The sequence below is a fragment of the Sinocyclocheilus anshuiensis genome, unplaced genomic scaffold (genome assembly GCF_001515605.1).
Source record: "Sinocyclocheilus anshuiensis isolate Anshui unplaced genomic scaffold, SAMN03320099.WGS_v1.1 scaffold569, whole genome shotgun sequence".
Lineage (NCBI taxonomy): Eukaryota > Metazoa > Chordata > Actinopteri > Cypriniformes > Cyprinidae > Sinocyclocheilus > Sinocyclocheilus anshuiensis.
The window spans coordinates 55,223-80,753 of NW_015536511.1; the positions used below are offsets into that span (position 1 = coordinate 55,223).

The 25,531-nt window shown below is 40.7% G+C and overlaps 1 protein-coding gene across 2 annotated transcripts in view; it reads left to right on the top strand.

Annotated features, from left to right (window-relative positions):
• The first annotated feature begins 21 nt into the window (after positions 1-21).
• The window catches only part of LOC107691812 (cell adhesion molecule-related/down-regulated by oncogenes-like), a 44,794-nt gene continuing 19,284 nt past the window's right edge, over positions 22-25,531 (top strand). For both annotated transcript variants that reach the window (XM_016490622.1, XM_016490628.1), the window contains exons 1-9: positions 22-353; positions 15,438-15,577; positions 15,752-16,030; positions 16,772-16,918; positions 17,015-17,158; positions 17,376-17,666; positions 18,134-18,403; positions 23,622-23,905; positions 24,520-24,694. In XM_016490622.1, the coding sequence (XP_016346108.1) occupies positions 15,505-15,577; positions 15,752-16,030; positions 16,772-16,918; positions 17,015-17,158; positions 17,376-17,666; positions 18,134-18,403; positions 23,622-23,905; positions 24,520-24,694 (1,663 nt within the window). In that variant the 5' untranslated portion in view covers positions 22-353; positions 15,438-15,504. The remainder of the gene's footprint in view (positions 354-15,437; positions 15,578-15,751; positions 16,031-16,771; positions 16,919-17,014; positions 17,159-17,375; positions 17,667-18,133; positions 18,404-23,621; positions 23,906-24,519; positions 24,695-25,531) is intronic.

A 25,531-nucleotide genomic window follows, 5' to 3' on the forward strand; every position in this document is an offset into this window, starting at 1 on the left:
TGATCCCCTCTCTCTCTCCGTGTGTGTAGAAAAAGACAGTAGTAGTAGAGAGAGTGAACGTGTGCAGGGAAAAGAGAGGACAGAGTGAAACAGTTAGACGGGTAGGGTTAACTTACTACGAACTTCACCGGTATCTGAAGGGTTGAGTACGTACTTTGACTCCGCGGCGTTCACGCGTCTGTACGTCTAGGACAGAAAGCGAGTGAAACTGCGTATCCTCACTATTTCCCCCCCCGCTGTTTTGCACTTTGCGCCCGCGTCTAATGGAGGGCCCCGTGCGGATCTGCCGTCAAGAGAATGCGTTTCACTGCTAGTGTGTCCGGCTGCCAGCAGCTTTTGCCCTCCTGTAAAAGGTAAGAAACTTCGGAGAGTCGTCACCCACCGCCACGGACCTGCTGTGTGAAGAGCCTCTTCCGCTGAAAAGTGTAACAGTGTGAAAAGTTCACTTATTTTTTCCTGCACGAGACGCAGCTGTCTGCACTGCAGACATCATACATGAGTAGAAAGTGTAAGTGTTAACACGACTTTTGTTTTGTTCGGGAATGCACGAAGATCCTTTCCCCTTCAGACTTTCACTGTAAACTGGAGATGTCAAAGCGTAATGTATAGATGTAAAGTGCCAAGTGAAACAATTTTGTTTGGGCAAACATAAACAATCATTTTCCCACAATGTAAAGAGTGTAGAAATAAAGTTTAAATTTGTAGAAATCAAATTTCAAGACTTAAAACAAACCATTTGAGTGTTAAAGGGCGTATATACAAAAGTGTGAAGAGTGTAGAAACACATTTTAAAGACTGGAAACAAAATATCCAAGTGCACAAATTAAATGCCAAATTGTAAAGGATGTAGAAACAACGTCTAAAGTGTATACACAAAGTTTTAACATTTTGAAAGAAGGTTAAAAAGTTTTAAACAAAGGAGTATGATGTGAGGAAACAGAGTATGAAATAAAGTGCAAATGCAAGTTTACAAAATCTAAGCGTAAAAGATTTTGTGTTGGAATGCATGAACACTCCTTTTCCCAGAGTGTAAAGTGTGTTGAAACAAAGTATCTAGAGTCAGACTGTTCAAACTGTTCCTGTGTAAAAGCGGCAAGCATAAAAACCTCTGTCCCGTGAATGAAACCATTTCAGTTTTCCTTGAGTTTGAGTTGACTAGGTTTTTTTTGTAACTGTATAAACACAACATGATGTTCCTGTTGGCTTTGGGGGCGCTTATAGATTTATCTCAGTAAATATGAAAACATTAAACAATTGGACAAGTTTTTCTCTGTGACACGTGTTTTGTTAGTCTGGTCATAAGCTCTGGAGTCTCTTATAGGAAAGTTTTGGCTGTTAAATGCATGTTTTTGTGTGTAAATGCAACTTTTTCTAGTGGTGTGCATAATCACTTAACGTAACGTGTTTTTAGTTGGCTTTTATTGACATCCACTTTATGTAATTTATGGATTTCTAATTGTACTTCTTTATTAACATGGAAAAAGGTTAATTTCTAGTATACTGTTGCAGTTTGATGATAGCTATTGATGAAAACAAACCCCACAGTATGTATTAGTCGGACCCCAAACACTCGGGCTCTTTGAAATGAGATACCTGTGAGACAGAATCCATGTTTTTTTTTGTTCTGGAAAATAAATAGCACTAGATTTAAGAGCAATGAAATAGAACCTTTCACAGAATAGATAATCCACAGAATGGGTTATTTAAGAGTTGCATTTTAAATAACATAAAAGATGTAGTTGACCTGATGACCAGTGTTTGAACATATGCTTATTTGTTGTAGATTAACATATAGGTTAGTGTTGTAAAAGATGCAACAGGTTTTGCCAGAATTAGTAATATTTGAAGGGGAAGTATATGAACAGATTCAAATATGTTTTTGCATGAAGATTCTCGTCATTATTTGATTCAAATTTAAGGAAATGTGTCTTTGTATAAAAACCTCTCAGCTGAAAAGTAAAAGTCTCTGTAGAGTTTAAACCAACCCAAATTCATATTAAATGTCTCATAATAGTCACGGTGTACTTCAGAATAAATGATAAGTTTTGTATTTGATAGGTTGATGTATCTTGCGTCTATTTATTTAAATGCATAGGCTTTTGTAGGCGATTAAAAAAAAAAGATGGTTTATTTGCATACTGATGTTTATGATTCCGGCAGCAGATAGAGGTTTGTATCAGTGTATTGTTTCTCCTGTGGGCGTAATGACTCTTTTGATGTTCTGCTTCTAAAGAGGCGTAAATGGATGCCTACATGTGGCATGTGAGTGTCTTTTGTGTGATCAGAGAGGTTAGGACAACATGACTGCTGGGTAACAAAGACCTCATGCTTTCTGCTCGGGAGAGAATGAGACCGAGAGATCTCAAGATGCCAGCACAATACAAGTTTTAAGAAGTGCTTTCCAGGAAAAGCAAGTGTAATGAATGAATGTAAGAATGTGACTTCTCTTCATTTTAATTTGTGCTACATTCACAGCTTTTTACAACCCCATTCGTTTAGCTGAAAATTGCTATGCAGTTACGCTGCGGTATTTTATGGGATGTGTGAAAGTTGTAGACAGAGGATGAGAGACTGTAGGACAGCGGAGTGAACTTTTATCATCACGTCTTTATTTTTGTCCTGGCAGGAATGTTGAGCTCGGTCACGTATAATCCGACTTGTTCTCTTTCACCTGTTGGCTTTCTCTGTCTCTCGTTCTTCAGATGATCTTGTCAGAATAAAATATGGCGAGAAAGACAACTGTGCTGATGGATTAAACATATGCTTATCATAATCACTTCACAACAAAATCTCACTTTGCATAGTTGGAGCTGTCGAAATTGTTTCCTGTCGCTCTGGTTGCCTACATTGAGATAAAACAATGTTTAGAGTTCATAGCCGCAAATATATGGTGTATATATACAGCTTGATTTGGGTTTTAAAATATATTGCGGTGGTAGAAGGTTTCAGTTTTGTTGTTTTGGCTGTTGAGTAGTGTTTTAGTGTGACAAAATGCTACAATAATGTTTTGATGTTATTTTGAATTGCACACATAGCTTTAGAACCGAGTGAGCGGATATTAATAATTAACAATAATTAAACATGATATATAGAAGCAGAAATTGATTTATTCTGGGGAATTAGTTCAGATGGTAATGTAATTGTACCTTTTCAATTTGAATTCCTGCATTTAAAAAAAAAAAGAAAAAAAAAATCTTTAAAAAAAAAATGTAAATAAATAACCATTAGTGTAAATGGTTTTGGATGGTAATGGATTTGTCCATTAGTGTAAATGTGTCTGTTAATTTTAATGCTGTCACTCTAATTAAGAAACCCTTGTTGTTTTGTTGCCAGAAAAATACAGCTGTGAAAAAACAATTGGATGGTTATGTATTTCTGAAAGATAATACCCCTCTGTGTAATGCCAGTGTAATTACCTACTTTCCTTTAGTAAGTTGTACCATAGCTAACATTACAGTGTAGTGTTACAGTGTTTAACCACTTTAAATTTAGCAGTTTGAATCTTGGGAAGCTACATTTTGTGTAGCTTGTAGGAAATGTATATGATGATACTTTACCGGTGATGTTTCACCATCCCTATTATTTTTTTTATCAGCTTAAAAAGAGGATGAAAAGGAAGGTTTCTGGTCTTTTTCCTCCAGTAGCTTTGATCATTTACTGATAGTGTTTATTAAGCTCCCACATCTCAGATGGGATCTCCATTTTCTGTCAGCTACTAGAATGTAATGATGCCCGTATGCTTCTATTGTTTCAAACTGATTTTTCTTACATAGGGGCTGCACTTAGAATCTGGTGGAGTTGACGTTCCAAAAAACATCATCCTGAATATTTTTCATTGAAGCTTTGGGCCACAGGTGGGCACCTGTCCTGGAGGGGGACAAGCGAGCATTTCCCATTCATTCCTATCCTTCAGTCAAACGATTGCTAGTTTCTGAGGTCACTTTTTTGCTCAACTTATCATTTATCTTTCTAGATAAGCTGGCTCGAGAAGTACTTATCTTCAATTGCTTTTGCTTCCCCATTTTGTTTCTTTGCACGTTTGTGATCAAGCCCTCTTGGTTTTCTAATTAAATGACTTGCCGACATTTTGTGATTGTAAAGTCATGACCCATCAGTGTTCCTTCGCTAATTACGAGCATTTATAAATCATTAGCAGGGCATCGGTTATCCAGTACAGACTGTAGCTAAACGCTGCAGTTCTATTTAGAGCGCTAGAATAATGTTTGGCCGTTTAGAGGGTTCTGGGTAATGATAAACACATGGGACTGTTGAAAAGGTATGCTAAGTGGCCAATTTGAATGTAAGCATGTGTAATGATTCCGACCCAATGATGGCCTTTCCAGTCATTCTGGTGGTCTGTCGTAGTTTGTCGCACTTTGTGGGTTGGAAACACTGCTTTAGATCAATACATGGGCAAGCAAAAACCCTGTCTCCGTAGTTAGGACTGTGCTCGTTGAGAGGGATCAGTCTGGGGCGGAAGAGGCGGGTGAGGTTTCATAGAAGTGGATTGAGCAATTCAGACAAAGTTTTATGTTTTTTTTTTTTTTTAATTCCATCTGTGTGTGTTTGGGCTGCGGGCAGGAGAGAATGTAAATGCACATTAAAAGTGAGTGATGAATGTGTTTGAGTAGCTTTGAGCAGCAGTCCAGGCGTGTTGGCGTGGGAGACTTGAACGAAAGAGCGAAAGAGAAAGTCGGTGTATTTAGGGAGTCATCCTCTGCCCTGCCTCTGTTGCCCAACAGATGTTAGGCAGCTTTCTTTTTACCCCCGCCCTGGGCAGAGAGGGATGAAAGTGATTTTGTAGGGCTGTGTGGTTTGAAGGTTTATTTAGCTTGGGGCTATGATCTTTGCTCTCTGCACCACTCCAAGATTAGCCGTTGGCCGTAAATGGCGAGATGAATTAATAGTTTCACATAGGGCTGGACGATATTTCTAAATAAATTCATATATTTAAAATATATTTTAATATTTGTAGCCAAAATACATTGTGAATATATGGTGGATATTCAATAAATCGCCTTACTTTCATTCCATGCAGACAGGACAGATGTGGTCATGCGTTGTGGCAAGCATACCCTCACTCTGCATACATAATCGGCCCCATTCTGATTAGAGGAACCACCAAACAAATTTGAGGTTATTTTTAATTGGGACCATGATGTCTGATTTCGACCAGTATAAAGGATTTCATAGAGGTGGAAGATTTGATGATGGTACGTTACATATAGGGCTGGACAATAATTCAATATCAATATGTATCGCGATATAATTATTTTCAATAACGGTGATATGATTTTTAAACACATTTCCGATATTTCGATATGCATTACCAGTGTTTCCCATGCATTGATTTATTTGTGGCTTTATTTGTGCTGTTTTTTTTCTCTAAAGTATTATATGGTTTTATATGAGGTGTCATAGACTTGGCAAATTCATTTTTCATAAGTTTGTATGCACAGACATCTGTTGTGGGCGTTCTTGGCAGTTTTTACAAGGCTTTTTAAAATAGTGTTCATATCGATATCGGAATTATATCGTATCGACCGAAATTAAGAAATATACCGTGATATAAATTTTGGCCATATCGTCCAGCCCTAGTTACATATACCATAACTACAGTGATACTGAGTTGGTCCACCACCCGGAATAATTGCCTTTAATCCCTGAAGTCCAGGTCTCATTAGTTCGGGTTAGCTGACAGCCGTCGTCCTTCTGGAGTGCCGTAGGAACTGGAGACGGATAATGGCTGGCTGCCAAAGCTTTGCTGTGATTTAGGGCCCTGGTATTGGTGATGGATACCGTCCAGCAGTTATGTACATCGGGTGAATGGTATATCGCACAGGTTTTGTTTCTGGCTCAACAGATTGTAGCAAATTTTGCTGTAAAAAGATGATCCTATTACAATGGAATTCACTAGACGCCAAGGTCGTCTCCCACTGGTCTGAGGCAACAATAAGAATTTATTTCTCGTGATTCATTGCCCATCATACTTTTAATGTCCTTAGAGTTAAACAGAAAATGTTGACAAATCCTTAAAATCTACTCCCTAGTTTTTGCGCATAATTAATTGGCATACTGCACAGAAAAGCTATTCTTTTGGATCACCTATATCAAAGATATCAAAATATTTTCATCTCCAGCTTTGTCATTATCCTTTTGTGGCACTGCAAGGACAGAACTAAAAGAATTACAGATTTTATCAGTAGCATGGAAAGTAAACGATGGGTACCATCAATTCCAATAATCTAGCTCTTAGTGCATCAAAGATGTACTTTGACTCCTGTATGTAAGTAACAGCACAATAGTACAGGAAGTTTACTCTTGTGGTGGGTGTTGTCATTTAAAGGGATAGTTCACCACAAAAAATTAAAATTCTGTAATCATATACTCACCCTCAAGTTGTTCCAAACCTGTCACTGGTCCCCACTGACTTCCATGGTTGTCAATGGGGACCAGAAACCGTTTGGTTATCCACATTTTTCAAGATTCTTCTTTTGTGTTTAGAAGAGGAAAGAAATTCATACAGATTTAAAACAACTTGGACATAATTTTCATCTTTGGGTTAACTACTTCTTTAAACAAATTCTGTTTTGTTGTGTGTTGTGGTTTGTGATTAAACATGTTTCTTTGAAGAATGAGTATATTTTCACCCTGATCTAATCTTATTTTAGCAGGTTTTTGATTTTCTGTGACATTTGAGATTTTTGTTTAAACCAAGTGTTTAAAGGAGCTTCTGATTGGTTTAAGAAACCTCTAGTGTCTTTTTAAATTTGTGTGTCATGTATTAGCTAAGTTATAATCCCCCAATAAGCATGTTTTTATGACAATTATTGAGAAGAACAAATTGCTCAGGAAGTTGCTTTATGGAATTATGCACACTTAGCTGTTGTTGGTCAAATAAACCCAATTGACTGTAATGTTTGGGGTGAACGTCTGAACTGTACACATTGCTGACAGTTCCCACATTTAAAAAAGACAGGGGAGCCCTGACCCTGTGCAGAATGTAGGAGGGGTTTTCTGCATCCTCAGCACCTTCCTGTTTTCAAGATTCATTTCTCGGAGACTTCCTGAACTGCCCCTTCTTCACTAGATACTGTTCTAAGTCCAGCCTTGAGAGCAGCCAGAACTCTTCCTTGTATCTTTTTTCTTTGTTTTTTTTACTTTAGTACGAGCCCAGCTATACCACAGCGTTCTATTTCAAACACTGCTGCCCATAAGCGACATCTGACATGGGTTTTCTCTATAGCCCAATGCCCAAGCAAGGCAACAGATCAGCAGGACTATATTAAGGCAAAAGCAGCCACGGCTGGCTCCCACTTTGCTCCTGACAAACAGACTGTTTGTTTGGAAGGGCTGCATAACTGGTGGATCAGAGCCTGAGGCACTGTGGGTACTACTACTGTGAGGCCTGTGGCTGTAAGTGCCATTTTGAGCCTCGCAATGCGGGAAGAGGCAGCCCCTCTGGGGAACAAAGTTAAACGGTCATGTATAGAGTCTTTTTCAACTGCTTGAGGAAACAGGAATTAATTACAGGGGTTAGCCCAAAGAAAGCCCTGCATTGTTACGCCTCTGACCCATCCCTTTAGTACAACCCAGATTATATTAATATACAGGATGGGAGATGCATAATATTTATGATTCTCGGACAAACAAGCTTCCTGGTCTGTGTCTGCAAAACCTCATCCATTGGTGCTCTGAATGAGGCCTTTTATAAGCTTCCCAAATCTGTTGTGCTACCGCTCTCTTTCCAATGGTGGGAAAGTATACTGCAAATGTAGTGAGTGCAAGCTGTATTATCATTATTATTATTTTGACTTTTTATTAAGGCTATGTTGGCACCGTCTGATGCCACTGCCCCGAATCTGCTCACCTTCAGGATAAGAGAACAGCTGAAGCCTGAATATGATGGAGAGTTCAAGTATCTGACAGCCAGTGATAGCAATTCAGACAAGCACGTTTGTTGAACTCACACCACACAATTTGTTTTGTTATTTTGGAAGCACTGGAAAACATGACCTCTTGGCTTGCAGAGGGCTACAAGACAAGACAGATAAACATTTAGACAACCTAAATAGATTCAGTCAGAGGCAATGTTTGGAGTGGATATTTATTTCAGAGCCCTCAAGCTTGTACATACAAGGCAGAGAGTTGGCCTTATGTTTTTGGGGGGGTTTCAACACACTCAGAAAGTATAATTCAGCCTTCACAGCCTCTTACATCTTGTTTGTTTTTGTTCTATGAGGTAAATTTTTCAATTTTGAAAACCCAAGAGTTGAAAAGGCACAGCATTATACCCTTAAACTAGTCAAATATTCACAATGAATCTTGATCATTTTTTTTCTTGGTTGAGTTTGTAGTACATATCTAGTTATGAATTTTATCTCTTACACTCTTGGGTCTTTGGCCAGCATGAATGTTAGAGTGATGTTCCTGGTCTTCATTATTTGCCAGTGAAGATTTCAAATCCTGCTGTCATCTTGTTTTTGTTTTGTGCATGCTTTGAATCGCAACTTCAAATATATGTCCCTGCCCTGTGAGTGCTTTTGGTTGGAGGCCAAAGACCTATCGGCAGGACACTGAGCAGGACCTGTTGTGTAGCTGTATGTCCAGCTTAGTTGCCATAGTGATGGAGAGGTGATGGAATCCAGGAGGGCGAGGGAGGACTGAATCTGAGCTGAAGCAGAGATAGGAAAACCACTAGCTGCCTCCAACTTTTCTGCAGCTGTCATCCTTTCAAAAACTGGACTCTGTCTTTAAATTTGCAAGAGCATCTAGAGGAAATGGGGTACAGTCAAGATTAAAACCTGCATTTCTTACATGAGCACCACAGCTCGATGTGTCTGGAACGTGTACATATAACTAGGCTATGGCTCTGACATGTTACTGTTTTCTCAAGTCAAAGCTTTTGGAATTTGAGCGCTTGGCATCTACCGGAGAAGTCATCAAATGCTCTGCCGACTCTAACTGCCTCACATACACACTCGTTCTCATCCTCCACTGCTTGGCTGATGAATCAGACACTCTTGGCACAGCCTGCCTATCAACTTTGTCTCTCAGCACACCCTCTGGGCAGACAGAACCACTGTCTCTCCTGTCTGTAACATTCCTCCTCTCCATTAGAAGTACTCTTCCTGTGTGCAAACGTCCCCTCGAGGGTTCTGATTAGCTGTGAACTCAGCTGGATGGATATTCTGTAGCTCCCACAATACCGTGCGTGTTGTTAGTTATGCGTGGTGCTTTTCTGCAGTTTTGGCTTCAGCCTTGTGCGGCGGGATACCCTGAGATCCATTTCCAGTGTCCGAGACGACCCTATTGAGTTTCAGTTCTCTGCCTAATCCTGTTGTTAAAAACCTTGGGAAACGGCCCCCTTACCTCTGCACCCCTCCTCTGTCACCACCTCCTCCTCCTATTCCCAGGCAAACAACAAACTCCAATTAAGAGGGTTCTTCTGTACTGTATTGTACTGGGTCTAAGGGTCACCCTCCCACCCCGTCTCACCGGGCGATCTGTGTGTGGAGTGTTTGTGACCAAGGCCAAGCTGCCCGGGGCAGGAATTAGCACTGTCTCAGCAGAATTGTTTCTGCTGAGAATCCCCCCGGGAGGAGAGAGGCGGGAAGGAGATGTGTGTGTTCTTGGTAAACAGTGCTTTGTTAGAGGTGACTGTCTGATCCCTGGGGCCTCTGTTCTCATTCGTGTCCTCTCCCCTCCCCTACCATCTTTCCTTTCACCGTTAACCACGCCATGGTCGTCCAGGTTGTGCCCTGTCACCCCACGAGCATCTCATCCCAGGGCTGCCTGCCCTGTGTAGACTCTGATACAATTTCCTGTCAACAGAGACAAGCTGAGTTTTACAGCTGGGGGAGGCCAGTCCGGGGATGTAGCATCAAACTCCTGATGTAATGCCTCTTCACACACATACATACTCACCCACTCTTTCACTAAAGAGAGCAGTTGAAGGTTAACCTCTGTTTGCCCTTTCTTTTGAGCCTTCTGGATGCTGATGAGTGGTGCCTAACTGCAGTTTGATTTCCATCTCTGCTCATAGTAAAAGAAAGAGCAAATGCTCCATTTTTAATGCTTAGTACCTTACAGATGTCTCTGACTCTCTCTCTCCTGTTCCTCTTCCTCTCTCTCTCTTTTTAATAACGTCTGCTCCCTTTAATCACTGCTCAGTTCAGAGGCCCAGTATTTCCATTCATTAGTCCCATCTGCATGGCCTGGAGCTGCCCTCATTCCTGCCACTTGGACCAGTAGTAGCCTGTTATAACCGAACTTAGGTCATCCGTACTGGGCCTTGGTTCCCACCCCCTTTTCCAATCTATTAGCCTTTCTCCCTTTCCTGATCTGTTTTGCTTGCCAGGTCTCTCTGATTGCACCAAGTCAAGACATTGTACTGTCAGTTGACAGGGAGGATTACAAGCAAGGTTCACACAGTATGAGTTTGTCTGTCGGGCATTATCTGGGGAAATGAGCTGAGGTTTGGCAAGTATTCACCTCCCGATGAATTCTTTTTTCCCCTACTGGCACTCCCTTCCTCTCACTCTTCTACCTCCTGTTCTTCCTGCCTCAGTTTTTGTTTTCTCTCACTTACTTACGCCACCTCTCTTATTTTGTCATATTTTTCTTTTTCCTTTATTTTTGTAACCTCTGTATTTTCTGTTCTCCTTCATCTCTTTCTCTTTCTGTGGAATGTGTGGAGAGCGGCTCCTCTGTCAGGGTTTGTGGGGGGCGAGTGTGGACAGGTTTAGGATACAGCAGGAGTATCAACCTTACCACACAGGGTCAGATCAGACTATCAGAAAAGATATTCACTCACTCTTCTTCTCCTCTTCTTACGGTTTCACCATCTTCTGTTGTCTGTTTTTCAGTCTCTTTCTCCTTCTGGTGCCCCTCATGTTTCTGCTGCTTTGTGTGTCCTTATTTTCTGCATTGTTTAATAACCATAGCCATACGACTCATTTGTTTGTTTAATAAGATCCATTTTGTGGATCTTTTACTGCTAAGTTTATTTGTTTCTTATCCATGAAGTTCAGGCCTCTACTTTTGTATCAGTTGTGACCTTTTCTTCTATAGCCCTGTGGGGTCTTTTGTCCGTGTTTACTCAATATGACAGGGATCTGGGCAGAGGGCAGATGACACTTCAAGCATTGCCTGCAGAGAAAGACTCATTCTTGTTCACACCTTTTTATAGGACTGCAGGTGCCACTTCCCGCCCCCTTTGCGCACACACACCTAGGGGCTTGTCAGACTGTTTCCTTGCTGTCATCTTGTGTTATTTTCTGCTTACACTGCATCCATCTTTCTGCAAGATTGCCCCAGCATTCCAGCAGAATGTTATTGCAGAGACTATGTGTCATATACAGATATGAGGGTATCAGAGTCACTTTTATTTTCAGTGTGGATACTCTGTACTGCACATTAATTAATGGCTGGAAGAGTCTTTGTAAAACAGCAGAATATAGCATTTTTAAGGATGGATGCTCTTAGACATCCCGAGGAGTCTTGTCTTCCTTCCCCGCACTTTGGCAGGATCTCAGGTATGACCCTGGACTTGCTCCCTCATTCCAGAGAGAAAACAGAAAGGAAAAACAGTTTTTACTCTGACAACTGATAAGGTTAGATTTATGATCATCAACTGCCTGTGGGTTTGTTGGACTGCTGTTTGATCAGGCTCTTTGGAAGCCTCTCAGAAAAACACTCAGTGTTTGTGAATCTTCTCTTCTGGCTTGAGAAAGTCCTCAATCAAGCTTGTAAATGTAAAAACAGAATAGAGAGAGGCATGCAGGAGAAGTCTTCTGAAACGTGTGGAGACTCTGGAGTAGCATGCTGGCCAAAGATCCATCCCTGTAAACCAAATACCCCTGATGACCAGCGTATGTTTTGTTTTGGAATGGGATGCTGTAGTGCTACTAGCGTCCTCACCAGGCTTTATAACTAGCTTAAGCTAAAATTTTGGTCTAGAGGTTGCTGGAGAACAGCATGCTCTTTCCCACTAGATAGGCCAGTAGCCAACCAGCCTCAACCAACATGGAAATCCAGGATAGTCTAAGCTGATCTTTTCAACAGAAAAACTCTGGACATCAGCTGTGCAACATTACCAATACCCTTAATCTTAATTAAAGTGTGTAATAGAGCTAAACATGAAGCTAACAAGAAAATTCCATGTCTGTTAATGTTTTTGTTGAGGGTTTCTGAGAAATTCAGCCAAATGTACCTCCTGATTGTAGATTGATAATGATTCTATTTGGTCTAAGCTATTTCATACTTTTAAGCAGGTTCTCCTACCAAGGATTGGATAGCCAAGAGTAAAGCTTTCTCAGTCATAGGTTCCATAACTTTATTAGCAAGCATTCTTGCTTGAGTCATTGGTAGTACAATGATGTTACATAAATAGAGGCGCTGTCAGGTTAATGTTTGTAATTCTCTCTGTTTGTTAAACCCTTGCTTCCTTCTGCCCTGTTTTCCCTTTGCCCTTAATCTTCTCTTTTGATGTGGCCTGTATGATGGAGATCTTCAGTAGGTATAGGGGACTTCCCTTCCCTTCTACTATCAGACATGTCTCAGCATACCGCTACCCGCTCTGTCTCTCTCTCTCTCTCTCTCTCTCTCTATACTTATATCTCTGTTATTGAAGGCTCTAGACTGCTCCAATTCCCTGCTGTCTCTCCTGCCTGCATATAGTAGTAGCTGCCTGTCTCTTACAGCAGATATCCTACAAAGTGTCTGTCTGCCCTGAGCCTAGTACATACAGGCGGATGTCAAAAGAAAGGCAAAGAGATAAAACACAGGAATGATGCTTGTGTTTCCTCGTCATGCCAGATCTGTTGCAGAGATAGCAAGACGCGCAACGTCACTCCTCACACCAGATATCTTTATCCAGGGTTATACCCACCCCTCCAAGGGTACATACCATCACCTTCTATGTACACATGGGGCGATGTTGCCCATCTTTGCCAGTGTTTCATTCAAGGCTGTTGTTATTGTTGTAATTATATATTATTATTCTGGGAGTGAGAAGATTGTTTCCACTGATGGCATAGGGGCACTCCAGAGGGCTTTTCAGGACTCGTGGACACGACACGTTTCCCTTAGAATCCTTGGGCTGACGAACCATGCACACACACATGTTTATTACCAATGCATACATATACATATTTACTTTTGAGATCTGCTGAGTTTATGGCTAATCTTGGTAAAGTTTCTATGAAATCTGTTTTCAAAAGTGTGTAGATTTATTAAACGCCCATGTACCTTGCTGTATTTTGTGCTTGCCAAGTGCAGACCCTTTTATCACCCTGTTTTTTGGGGTGACCCCAAGGGGCGGGGCCACAACTGCCAGACACCCGCTGACTTTCTGCTCTCCGGTGACCCTTGACATTTGGCTTTAGAGGAGGCATGAGCAGGAGGCTGGGAGAGTTTATTATTTCCTGTGTTTCCTACTTCGTCTTCCTCTGAGTGGTCCCGCAGGGGGCGGGCGAGATGATATGTATGTATGTGCATGTTTGATGCTTGCAAAGAGTGATTGAAGGTCTCACTGCAGCTAAAATTAATGATGGGATAATAGATTCTTTCAGAATGCAACTATTAACTTGATTTTTGCATCCAGCACTCATCCAAAGGTGTTGTGGGTAGTTGCAGCATGGTTGCTAATATGCTTTTGTTTTAGCACAATGTTATGGTTCCCAGGGCATTGTTTTGGTGGATTCTAGGGTGTTTTGAATGCTTGCTAGGTGGTTGACCAAAAAGCCTCCTGACTTTGGATCCAAGCTATAACTCTGATTTGTGCTTCAGTGTAATGGGATTTTTTTTTGCTCATTTTCTTGTCCATCAGTTAAGTCCGCTGTCTGGTTTTTAACACACTATAAGAAATGTTTGCTAATAATGCCGCTTATTATAGCAAGCACTGCTCATGAAAACATTAAAAAGGAGTAAGCGACGTAAGAGAAGGATTTAGTATGCTTGAATGTGAGTAAATTTGAGCGTGTGTGTCCTGTCACAGACCTGTTCAGCTTTAGTAGTCTCACCCAGACATAACCTCTTTAATTTGACCCAGTCGAGTGGCCTGTCCTTTGGGCTGATGTTGGGCTGGGCACAGAGCCCCATGGCACCCACAGTGTGAATATCACAGCTGGGCGGCCATTGTCCGCCAGGCCCCGGCCCAAACTACACTCACAGACCAGGAGCCTGTGATCAAAGGCCCTCCGGATTAACGCAGCCCAGATACAGAGGACTGGCGCTAGGGGAGGGATGGGTTCAAAAGCAAAGAGGAATGCTCCTAATTACGATCCTTTCACTCTTTTCCGTGTCTCACCCTTTGGGCGCTCCCCTGGTTTTTCTTTTAGGGCATTTGAGACTGTGTTTGAGTGTGTGAAAGCCATATGGAGGCTCTTCAGGCTACAGTGAGTCTGTGAGAAAGCAGTGCACTGTGACAGGATAGTGATATTAAGAGTAGACCACAAGCAGACTCTTCAAATGCAGTCCATCGGAGACGGGCAGAAATAAAGGGGCAAAAGAGAGCAAGGGAGAAGAAGGATTGTAGGTTGAGGGTGGGTGAGGGGGCGTAGAAGTTCAGGAATTTCTGTTTCACTGGAGAAGCGCTCTGTGGGAATGGGTCGTAGATCAGCAGAAAGAAATTTCTCTTTGGGGGAAGGCTGTACGAGATCAAGGCGTGTGTAAGGGGATGTGTCATAAAGGTTATTGAAAGTGTTGTTTAGGATTAACTGTGAAATGTTAAGTTTTGTAACTCCCACAAGCTGAACTCCTCGACCAGCTATTGATAGAAGATGAAAACAGTGCTATCTGTAGAAAGAGTAGGCCTGTTGGGTAACTTTTATTATTGGTACTTATTAAGGGATTCCTACTTTAGCCATCTGAGCAAACTCCCAAGTAATAAACTTCTTTGCATCCATTGTCATTTGCCTTATAGTCATGAATGCTACATTCATTTGTGTGGCATTTTGAGGGGAGGTGTGCTGTGACCTTTCAAAGTGGTTTGTGTGTTTTTTATTTTTTGGTGGTTTTATCATTACCTAATAATAATAATATGAGCTAAACATTCCTACAAACTTTCATTAAAGGAGTGACCTAAACCATATCTTTGGACCATATCAACCACCTAGTGATGCACTGAAACCCCTTAGAACAACTTTAATATGCACATTGTTATTTCAGCTAATTTGATCTTTCTTTCTGCTAGCTCTTTGACACATGCGACTGTATTTAAATACACTTTACAGAATTATGTAGAATTATGTATTTTTCATCTATGATCAACACAAAATATGTGGCAAAGTGTCCACATTTCATGTTTTGCTGGTAACAGCCTTTGTTGTTATAACTGTTGCATGAACCATGTTAAACTGTCATTGACCATGTTCAGTGTTTTCATATATTGTATTGCCCATGACTGTTTTAATGTTTGTTTTTATGTGTTCCAGGTGTGCAGTGTGTGTGGAGGGGGTGTGTGTGAGGCCCCAGGTTAGTGCACCGAGGTGAAACAGCGTCATGGAGGACAGTGGCCTGAGATTATTGTCCGCTGTGCTGTGCGTCTGCCATACCCTGCTCCTCAACTGCCCATGTTAGTAACACACTTAAAAAAAACATTAGCACACACCTGTGTCAAGCCATTGGAATTGAAATTCTAAGAGAGAAATGACATAAAATGTCTTCTCAGCAAGCTGTAGGAGGAATATTTATGGATTATGGTCTGTTGATCTATTTCTTTTTTTTTCCCCATGTCTCTCTCCTTTAGCTGTCCTGTCTCTCTCTTTACGTGTGGAGCCTCTCTCTGTGGTACAGAAGCAGGGCAGTGCGGTCCACCTGCGTTGCACAGCACGTCCAGCCACCGCCAGAATCAGCTGGCTGTTTCAGGGTCAACCACTAGACCCAAGCCACCAGTCTGGAGTGGAACTTAGTCCAGGCTCCCTTTCTTTGTCATCTCTCCAAGCGGCTCTCATGGGCTCCTACCAGTGCTTGGCGCAGTCCGAGACAGACTCCATCATCAGCCGGCACGCACGAGTGCGCATTGCAGGTAGGCACATTTGATCACAGGCATAGTATGCTGACAAATACACTTTCAGCGCAGCTGTAAGAGCAACACTTTTACAAGAATGCACTTCAAAGAGGTCACTGGAGAAGAAAGACAGGAAGTATCAGAAGGCGGATTTCTCGAGCCATTAACACTGTTAGAATGGCCAACCGTAGATGAGTGTTGGAGGGGAAGGAAATGGTTCTTTCTTTTCAGTCTGGCACTTATCCAGACACCTCTTCAGCAGTATCCTTAATGAGCCTGGGGGCTTCCTGTGTCGTACCGAGAGCTGATGCCAGGAAGGGCGACCTATCGGACGCAAACCCCCGGCGGCCGACCCAGGGCCTGATCAGGGTTGCAGATAAGGCTGCATTATTCAGTGGAAAGCACGTTCTCTGCCACTCACAATCCAATATAAACACCTCTTTGACAGAAGGTCTCTGTGTGAACTGCTGCTGCTATGAATGAATATACCAATTTATTACATAGCTCTCGCAAATGTTTGATTCTGATCGGTCAGTTGCCACATTCATTGGTCAGATATTTTGTACAATGATTGCTAAACTGTATAATTGACTATTGTCAAAGGTAGCCAATTACGAAACTAGCTGTTCTAGTTTAATTTCTCTCATATCACTACACAGCTTCTTTCTTCAACTGAAAATCATTACTTGGTCATGTAAAAAGTTCTTTTACATCTGTTGCTTGGATGCGATTGAGCACTCTTTTGATTTCTTCATTCAGATATTGAGAGGTTTGCCGAGACCCATCGGAGAACATTTACTGTAAACAAGGGCGAAACTGCTTTTATCGAATGCCCACTTCCTCACAGCAATCCACCTGCTCTGCCACGTTTCCGGATACGGGGGAAATGGCTGGAACAGTCTACAGGTACAGACTAGACAGCTTCAAATGCCAGCCCCTCCAGAAACACATAAATATACAGTTGTACACTTTAAGAGATTGTTTCTTTTGTCTGTTTTTCAGACGAGTATTTAATCCTGCCCTCTGGGAACCTTCAGATTGTGTCAGTGTCTTCAGAACACCAGGGCATGTATAAGTGTGGTGCTTATAACCCTTTAACCCGAGAGACTCAAGTAGAGGCTCATGGCACTAAACTCATAGTCAGAGGTTGGTTGAGCGAACTCTATTAGTTTTTCTAGGTACCACAGAGATTTGAGTTATACTTCCCATGTAGTTTATACTGCATACGTTTTGCTATAAAATCAGCAGCTATATATTCTGAGATGTTTTTTCTATTGTTAGATAATGGGTGTATACTCTAAATTAAAATATTTATATTTCTGAATGAAGGAATAATGTGATTGCACTCTTTCTTTCCATGTAGTTTCAGAAGGCCCTTCACCTGTAAGGATCATCTATCCCGTCACCCCTCGCAGTCTTACAGTGGACCAGTCTGGATCTCTGACCCTTGAGTGTGTCGTATCAGGAAGTCGTTCTTCAAAGGTCAAATGGATTAAAGATGGAGCGGAGCTTTCTTTGAGCTCCAAATGGATGTTGTTGCAAAGCAACCTGGTGTTGAATGATGTTCAGCTGAGTGATGGAGGACATTATTGCTGCTCTGTTCTGACTGATCATGGAGCTGTGGTCAGTGTCAACTACACTGTGAATGTGCTTGGTAAGGAATTAATATTAATATCCCATTATGTTACCAAGGTTTGGGGCAGCTTAATCCATGTAGTTCAGATTCTTCTCAAGCTCAACAGCTTTTATATGGAAGCACTGGGTAATGTTCCTTGCATGAAGGGTCTGAATTATTCCGTCTCATTCGACTGTGAAAGTCAGAATTTCCCATTTTCATATACAGGAAATATGCAATAAAATGGGACATGATGTCCAACTTGGAAACGTAATATTATAACCTGTTTCTAAATGTTTATACTCCTGTACAACAAAGGCTAGCATTGCCATTTTTGTTCTTTATACATACTTCCTAACAACGAACAACAAAATGATCAGATGTTGGAAATATTAAGTAGGAATATCCCATATAAATATAGAAAGAAACACATAATTAGTAGTTTATGGAGAATAGTTGTATTATTTCTTTGTGTATATTAACTCCAGCACTTCCCCTCTTTACAGTGCAAGTAAGCATCCTGCAAGGTTTGTCAGATCAGGCTGTGACAGTAGGCTCCTCTGTGAGATTTACCTGTGCTGCCAATGGTGGTCCAACCCCCAACATCACATGGCTCCTCAACTCCGCCCCTCTCGCTACTTCACCCCGCCTTCAAATAGCTGGCCCCTCCCTTCACATCTCTTCAGTAATGGTTCAAGATCAGGGAATCTACCAGTGCCTGTTTGACAACGGAATTAGCTCTGAACAATCAGCGGGAAGACTTGGTGTCCAATCAGGTAAGACGATGCTCCAATGCACACTATAGCAACCATCCAGAACACCTTAATAAAAGCCTGGCAACTACCCACAACACCCTGGATAATCTTTAAAAGAGAATTTTACTAGCAGAAGTAGCCGAAGATACAGGTTGACCGTACAGTGAGTCGGGACAGTATATTCTTCCAGCAGGGCAGAGAGTTTAGCTGGAGTTTGGCTGGAAAAGGGGGAGTTGGGGTGGGTGTTTTTGGCTGGCAATGAGAAGGCTGTGAGAGTGAGCTTTGTGTGTGCTGTTGGGGATAAGCTCTTGGACAGCGGAATGTAAGGAGTAACTGCACAAGGTTATGACGAGTACCAGACCACCCAGCTGTCAACATCACACACAACTAGCCCTATATTTATTAATACACATCTCTCTCACACACACAACCCTCCCCTGGCCTCCTCTGAGGCTATTCCTCAGCCTTGCTCTGTGTCTCCAAACATGATTGATAAGCTTAGAGATATGCAGACTTCAGAATAGATAAAACATGACAGAGGTCTTTTCCAAATGTTGGCTCGTATCGCTTTTTTCCTGGCTCGGCTACAAGGGTGATTTATTTCGCACTGATAAAATGCAGGTCAGTGTAAAAGTAGAGTTGTTTATGTTTAACGGCAAGAATTGAGATAGATACGTGATCCGTAGGCTGCTGGAAAAAGAAGAAACGGCGTTAGACCTGATCAGCTCTGGGCCTGGGAAAACAAGTTGTGGATTTAATGCTTTAGATTTAGCTGAGGATACTGGCCGGACTTGTCTTTTTAAAGACACCATGAAATGTCTTGATGCGAAGTCTGATTTCCTGTATTTTTTTTTGTAGCCAGTAGGTTTTAGTTTATGTCACAACAAATCAATGAACTGTGATTTACTGCTTGCTGCTTGCTTCCAGTCAAAGACAGGTGGAATCTCATTATAGAGAGCATCAATGTAAACAGAAAAAAATTGTATATGATCCTCTAAACAAGATAATTTGCAAGATAATATGCAACAAGTTCATTTCATCCACCTTTTGGAGTATATAAGACTAACTAAAAGACCACAAACGTCAACTTTCGATTTCATGAGGTCTTATAGATGACAAAAAATCCAAGCCCACAATCCTGTTCCCTCCTGAAAGAGGCATCTATGTGGAGGGTGACTCTGTAACTCTTTCTTGTGGAAAACCACTTCCTGATATCCACTGGTGCAACTCTGCCAGTCCAATCACCACACATTCCGTCTTGCTACTTCAGCCCCCAGTGGCAGGCAGGTCGCCAGTTGACAACGCTGCCCACCTTACCTTTTCTCGTACTGACAGCAGCAACCTTTTTGACAGTGAGTGAGTCGAGATGATGTACAGCTGGAGCACAGTCTGAGGCCTGATTGTTCCTCTAACCACACCAGTCATTAATGATCACACATAGTTGGGCACATGTGAGTCACAAAGTAGAAAGACCTACTGTACAGAGGAAGAGAGAAGAGCAAAGCATCAGAACAATATTTACTGTACCATGCCTTCATCAGTGGTGTTTGCTAAGGCAGGCATCGCTATTACTATTGCTCATACAGACCCGTAACCGATGTATAAGGCTCCAGTACTGATTGTGCTATGGAAATGAATTATACATCAAATTGTCTGGTGGATGATAGAATGGTTAAAGGGATAGTTCACCCAAAAATGAAAATCAGTCATTAATTAGGCTACTCAGCCTCATGTCGTTCCAAACCCGTCAGATGCAACGCAAGGATATCGTTCAAATCAATCAAATAAATCAAATTGTGAACGGGCATCGAAGACTGACACGGAAGAGAATAAATTGTTGAATAAAGTTATTTTTGTTGTCTTTGTGCAAAAAAAGGATTCTCGTAGCTTCATAACTAGTGATCGACTGATATATCGCCAATGTCGATATATCGGCCGATATTTGGCATTTTTCAAATATCGGCATCGGCCGATAAGTTTTTCTGTTTGGCCGATGCATTCGAGGCGGGACTTTTATTTTGACGGCGCTGAGAACGGCAGCGTCTGCGCACACAGTGCTCACATTCTCCCTGTTCGCTGTTGTCGTTAACAGTTCTGTCTAATACGGACAGAAATCTGTCTAATAATCAGATAGAACGGTTAAACAAAGGAATTAAAATTTATACAAAAAAGTATTATAACAATTGCTTTTATATTATTAGCAATAGAAAGGCAAACATTATAATACTGTCTCGTTTTCCATCAGCATTCAGCAAATACGCATTTATATCATTTAAACAAATCTTTGAATGACTAATGAACATTTAATTTAAAAAATCTTGCAAACTTAGTCAAATCCAGATCTTGTGAAGTGTGCATTTGTATCCTGCATGATTGCGTGTTCTCTGCGTGACGGTTGGTCCGTGCGAATTGAATGCGGACAGGAGGAGAGTTCAGCTTCACTGGAGATGCGCGATCGACTAACTTTAACTCATGATTTAAAATTATGCTGCGCTTCATGCTTTTGCCCAATGTCATATTCATGTCATTTTCACTGTGTGCTGTATGTAAAATGAGTGTTACCTTGGCTTTATTTGAAAAAATATGATTCCCAAATCCCAAATGCACACAAACTTCCCAGATTACTGAGTGCCCTGTTGGTTAGTGTTTACTGCTTTTTTTAAATGATATTTTTATTAAATATTTATTTATTTTTGAAAAATACTTTGTCATTTAAAGTATAAGTATGTTTATTTTACACATTTATTTTTTAATCCATTTTCAAACGATTTAAAATTTCTTAAATGTTAATTAAAATAAATAAAATTATATCGGCCATTGGCCACCCTGCTTTCCAAGATACCGGCATCGGCTGTCAAAAAACCAATATCGGTCGACCACTATTCATAACATTATGGTTGAACCACTGATGTCACATGCACTATTTTAACAATGTCCTTACTACCTTTCTGGGCCTTGAACGTGATAGTTGCGATGCTGTCTATGCAGGGTAAGAAAGCTCTCAGATTTTGTCAAAAATATCTTAATTTGTCTTGTGAAGATGAACAAAGGTCTTACGGGTTTAGAACGACATGAGGGTGAGTAATTAATGACAGATTTTTCATTTTTGGGTGAACTATCCCTTAAAAAATGCGTTTGGTCTGTCCCACTACCCACACTTGCAGCCTGTGCACTTGACCACTTGTCTACTTATATGAACACCTGGGCCAAAAACCGGAAATGTGCCAAGTAAGCGTGAAGACTGCAAGTATGTGTACAACTTTTGATTACCTGATGGGCCAGACTTACATCATAGTGTTGTAACAAAGCAAGTTAAGTTCTCACTTTTGACTCAGCTTTATATACACTAGGGATGTAAAGATTCACTCAACTCACGATTCGATTCGATTCACGATTTTGATTTCACGATTCGATTCACGATTATTTATTTATTTTAACTAAATGAGATTTAAGACAAATTATAAATTAAATGTGTCCTTTTATTATTGCTTGGACAAAATGCTGCACATTTCTTTGTGAAGTTCCAACGCTGCACTTATGAACATTAATATGCATTATACAGAGGCAAGATGAAAAGAAAAAATACCATCTAAACTTTTCTAAAGACAGTAAGTTCCCCTCAGACATACATTCATATAAACTCCTACCCCTAAATGAATCACGATTTGTTTAGCATCTCAACCGATTTGAATCGTCACATATTTGAATCGATTTTCAACCGGCTCGCGGTTAATCGTTACATCCCTAATATACACATTATAATTTTCAATACTTTGCACTTTTCTAAATGTCTGTTCAGTAGTCCAGACAGTTGCAAACATTTTACAAAATACACATACTAATCTCTGCACCAAGAAACTGTTACGTTTTGCTACCAAATTGTATGTAACTTGCACTGTAGAGTGTTTCTGGAATTCTCATGGCAGGTGAGTTTCTGAACATGAATGATGGAATACATTATACATAGCCTTAAATAATGTTCCTAAGTGGTTTTAGAGATGATGTGGACTTAATAGTGTGTGTTGAGGGCACTGAGGTTTGGCATTTTTCAGATCTGGGACAGTCTTGTGCAATTCCAGATGCGTGCACGCAAGTGTTGGTATTGGGACAGGCCCATAGGCTTACTTTAAAGGTGGACCTGGAGTCACATTTCAGTGTAACGCATTGCTACACTGAAAATTTCTTCAAATATATTAAAGCTTAGTACTCGTCATTCATTTCAGAAGCCAGGTGTAAGACCGTGGCTTACCCATAAAGCATCTATGGCTCAAACAGGACGTGATTGGAAGGTGGGTTTGTGAGCTGGTGTAGGGCTCAGATTCGCTCTGGTATTTTAATGGCCGAAAGGTGGAATGTGTGGCGGCTGGCGTCAGGCCCAGTTTGAGCTCTAGTGTTACTGACTCTGGGGCCGTTTGTTTTGTAAGGTAAACCAGTGCCACACACCCAACAACTACGAATGAGAGACCCTAAGAACCAGCAACAAACCTCACCTCTCCTACAACTGCTTTTCAGCTGTTAAGCTAGGATTACTCAATTGCTATCTGACACTTACTCTGCGGTGACATGAATGTTGTAACATGTATACAACATGCATGGTGAACAGCTATTCGCACGTAAAAAGGAATCCACATGTTTATGAGTTTGTCGCCTTTCACTAGATCCAAGTTCACAAACATTCTGCTCAGACGATCGGTTGCCAAGCCAGTGTCAGAAGCACACATTCCCAAGTGGACCATTCTGGTGGGGTTTAATAAAAATAAATACATTTATTGTATGTTCCCTTGGAGGTTTCCGGCTTTTTATTTTAATGCCAGTGGAAAACTAAAAGTTGGAAAAGTAGTTTCCAGCCTCGCATATTGCCAGTCAGAGTGCTATAGCTGTGTTTAATTAACTTATATACTATCGCAAAATGGTAACACTTCATTTTAACGTGTTACAAATGTTACATGTACTTACTATAGTAATCACAGTAAATTAAGCATAATTACAAGCAACGACCCCTAAACCTTACCCTAACCTTACCCTGTAGAAACTAATATTAAGTACAGTAATGTTGTTAATTAATATTATTTGGTACTTATTTGTGTAATTACACTGTAATAACATCACCTTAAAACATTGTACTGGTAAAATGAATAACATTTAAGAATAATTAACTATTAAAAAATAAAAAGTATATCTGGGAAAAAAAATGAAAGAGATAAGATGTATGACCAAATTGTTCTTTTTTGCCCTATAGAACCCCAGTCTAGTTCCATGTCTGGAGCTCCCATGAAGACGCAGCCTTCTGGCCACCCTATCCAAAGCGATGAGGGTGATGAACTGTTCCCCTCTATACGGGAGGGGGTGATTGGTGAAACTACAGGACTGCCCACTGAGAGAACCAGCGATCAACCTATGCCAGAAGCACCAATCATAATCAGCCCACCGCAAACGCACAAACCAAACATGTATGATCTAGAGTGGCGAGCAGGTCGGGATTGGGGCATCCCTATCAATGCATACTTTGTTAAATACCGCAAGGTAAGAAATCATAAAGTATGCTTGCAGATTTTCCATTATGAAAGTTTTACTGATGTACTTTTTAAGTGGGGCACAAAATGCAGATAATTACCTCGTCAAGAATGACTGGATCACGCTCCACCCTCTTCTTTCCCCTGGCGTTAGTTATCAGGTCAGATTTATAGTTATTAGATTTGAGAATGAGCACATACTCATAACAACGCCCTGTGCCGTTTACTGTAAAAGTCAGCGCTAACACAATTCAGCAGTATCTGCCAGCCAAGAGCGTTTTGGTAAGAAGTTGGTCATTTCCTCTTTAAAAGCCTGTGTTTTCTTCAATAATAAGCTCCCTTGGCTAATAAAACTGCTCTGGTTCTTTTCAAGATTGCATTGGCAGCGTTTGTCACATTGGCTCAGGAAAAAGTGACACAGCTTGCGCTCTCAGGAATAGTTGAGTGGGTTGATCTTTTGTCATGATTCAGAGTAGGAGAATAAGAAAGACGTTACTGTTCTTTGTTGAACTTTACGTGCAGCATGTGCAGTCAGGGACAGAATATGAGGGCTGAAAGGTGCATGAGATCACTACATAAGGTAAGACTGTCGCTTGACTGCGCATGTCCTGAATGTCCCTGTAGGTGGGTGACATGGGTAATGTAGTGGGGAACTGGCACACGGTGCGAGTGCCAGGCAGTGAGAAGTCCCTGCCCCTGTCTGAGCTGGAGCCGTCCAGCCTGTATGAGGTTCTGATGGTGGCCCGCAGCGCTGCAGGAGAGGGCCAGCCCGCCATGCTGACCTTCCGCACTGGAAAGGGTGAGAATACAGTTTGCATTTTACCCAGCTGAAGCTCATTTTCACTCTTCCAAAGCTGTTTGGCTTTGATTACATTAGAACAAGATCATAATTCTGTGAATCAGAGCAGTGGAAAATAGGTCAAGAATTGTGTTTTGGGTTAGAAAAAATGAATGCGTTATATTACATATACACCATCATTCACAAGTTTAATGGTCAGTAAGTTTTTTTTTTTATTTTATTTTTTTTATTTAAACAAACTAACACTTTTATTCAGCAAATGATGTATTCAATTGATCAAAAGTGACAGTAAAGGCAATTGATTTTAAAAAGATTTCTATTTCAAATAAAGTATGTTCCTTCTCTATTCATCAAAGAATCCCGAAAAAGTGTCATGATTTCCACAAGTATATTAAGCAGCACAACTGTTTTGAACACTAATAAAATAATAACAGTTTCTTGAGCACCAAATCAGCATTTTAGAATGATTTATGAAGAATCATCCATCACACGAATAAACATTTTTTATACAATATTAATATTTTTACTGTATTTTTTTGAGCAAATAAATTCTGCCTTGGTGAGCATAAGAGAAAAAAAAATGACCAAGACCAAACTTTTAAATGATTGTGATTATTATATTATATTATATTATATTATTTTATATTTAGTGCTGTCAAATGATTAATTGCGATTAATCGCATCTAAAATAAGTTTTTGTTTACATAATATATGTATGTGTGCTGTGTATATTTATTATGTATATATAAATACACACACATGCATGTATATATTTCAGAAAAATAGGTTATGTTTATATATTAAATATATTTATTTATAATATAAATTATATGAATA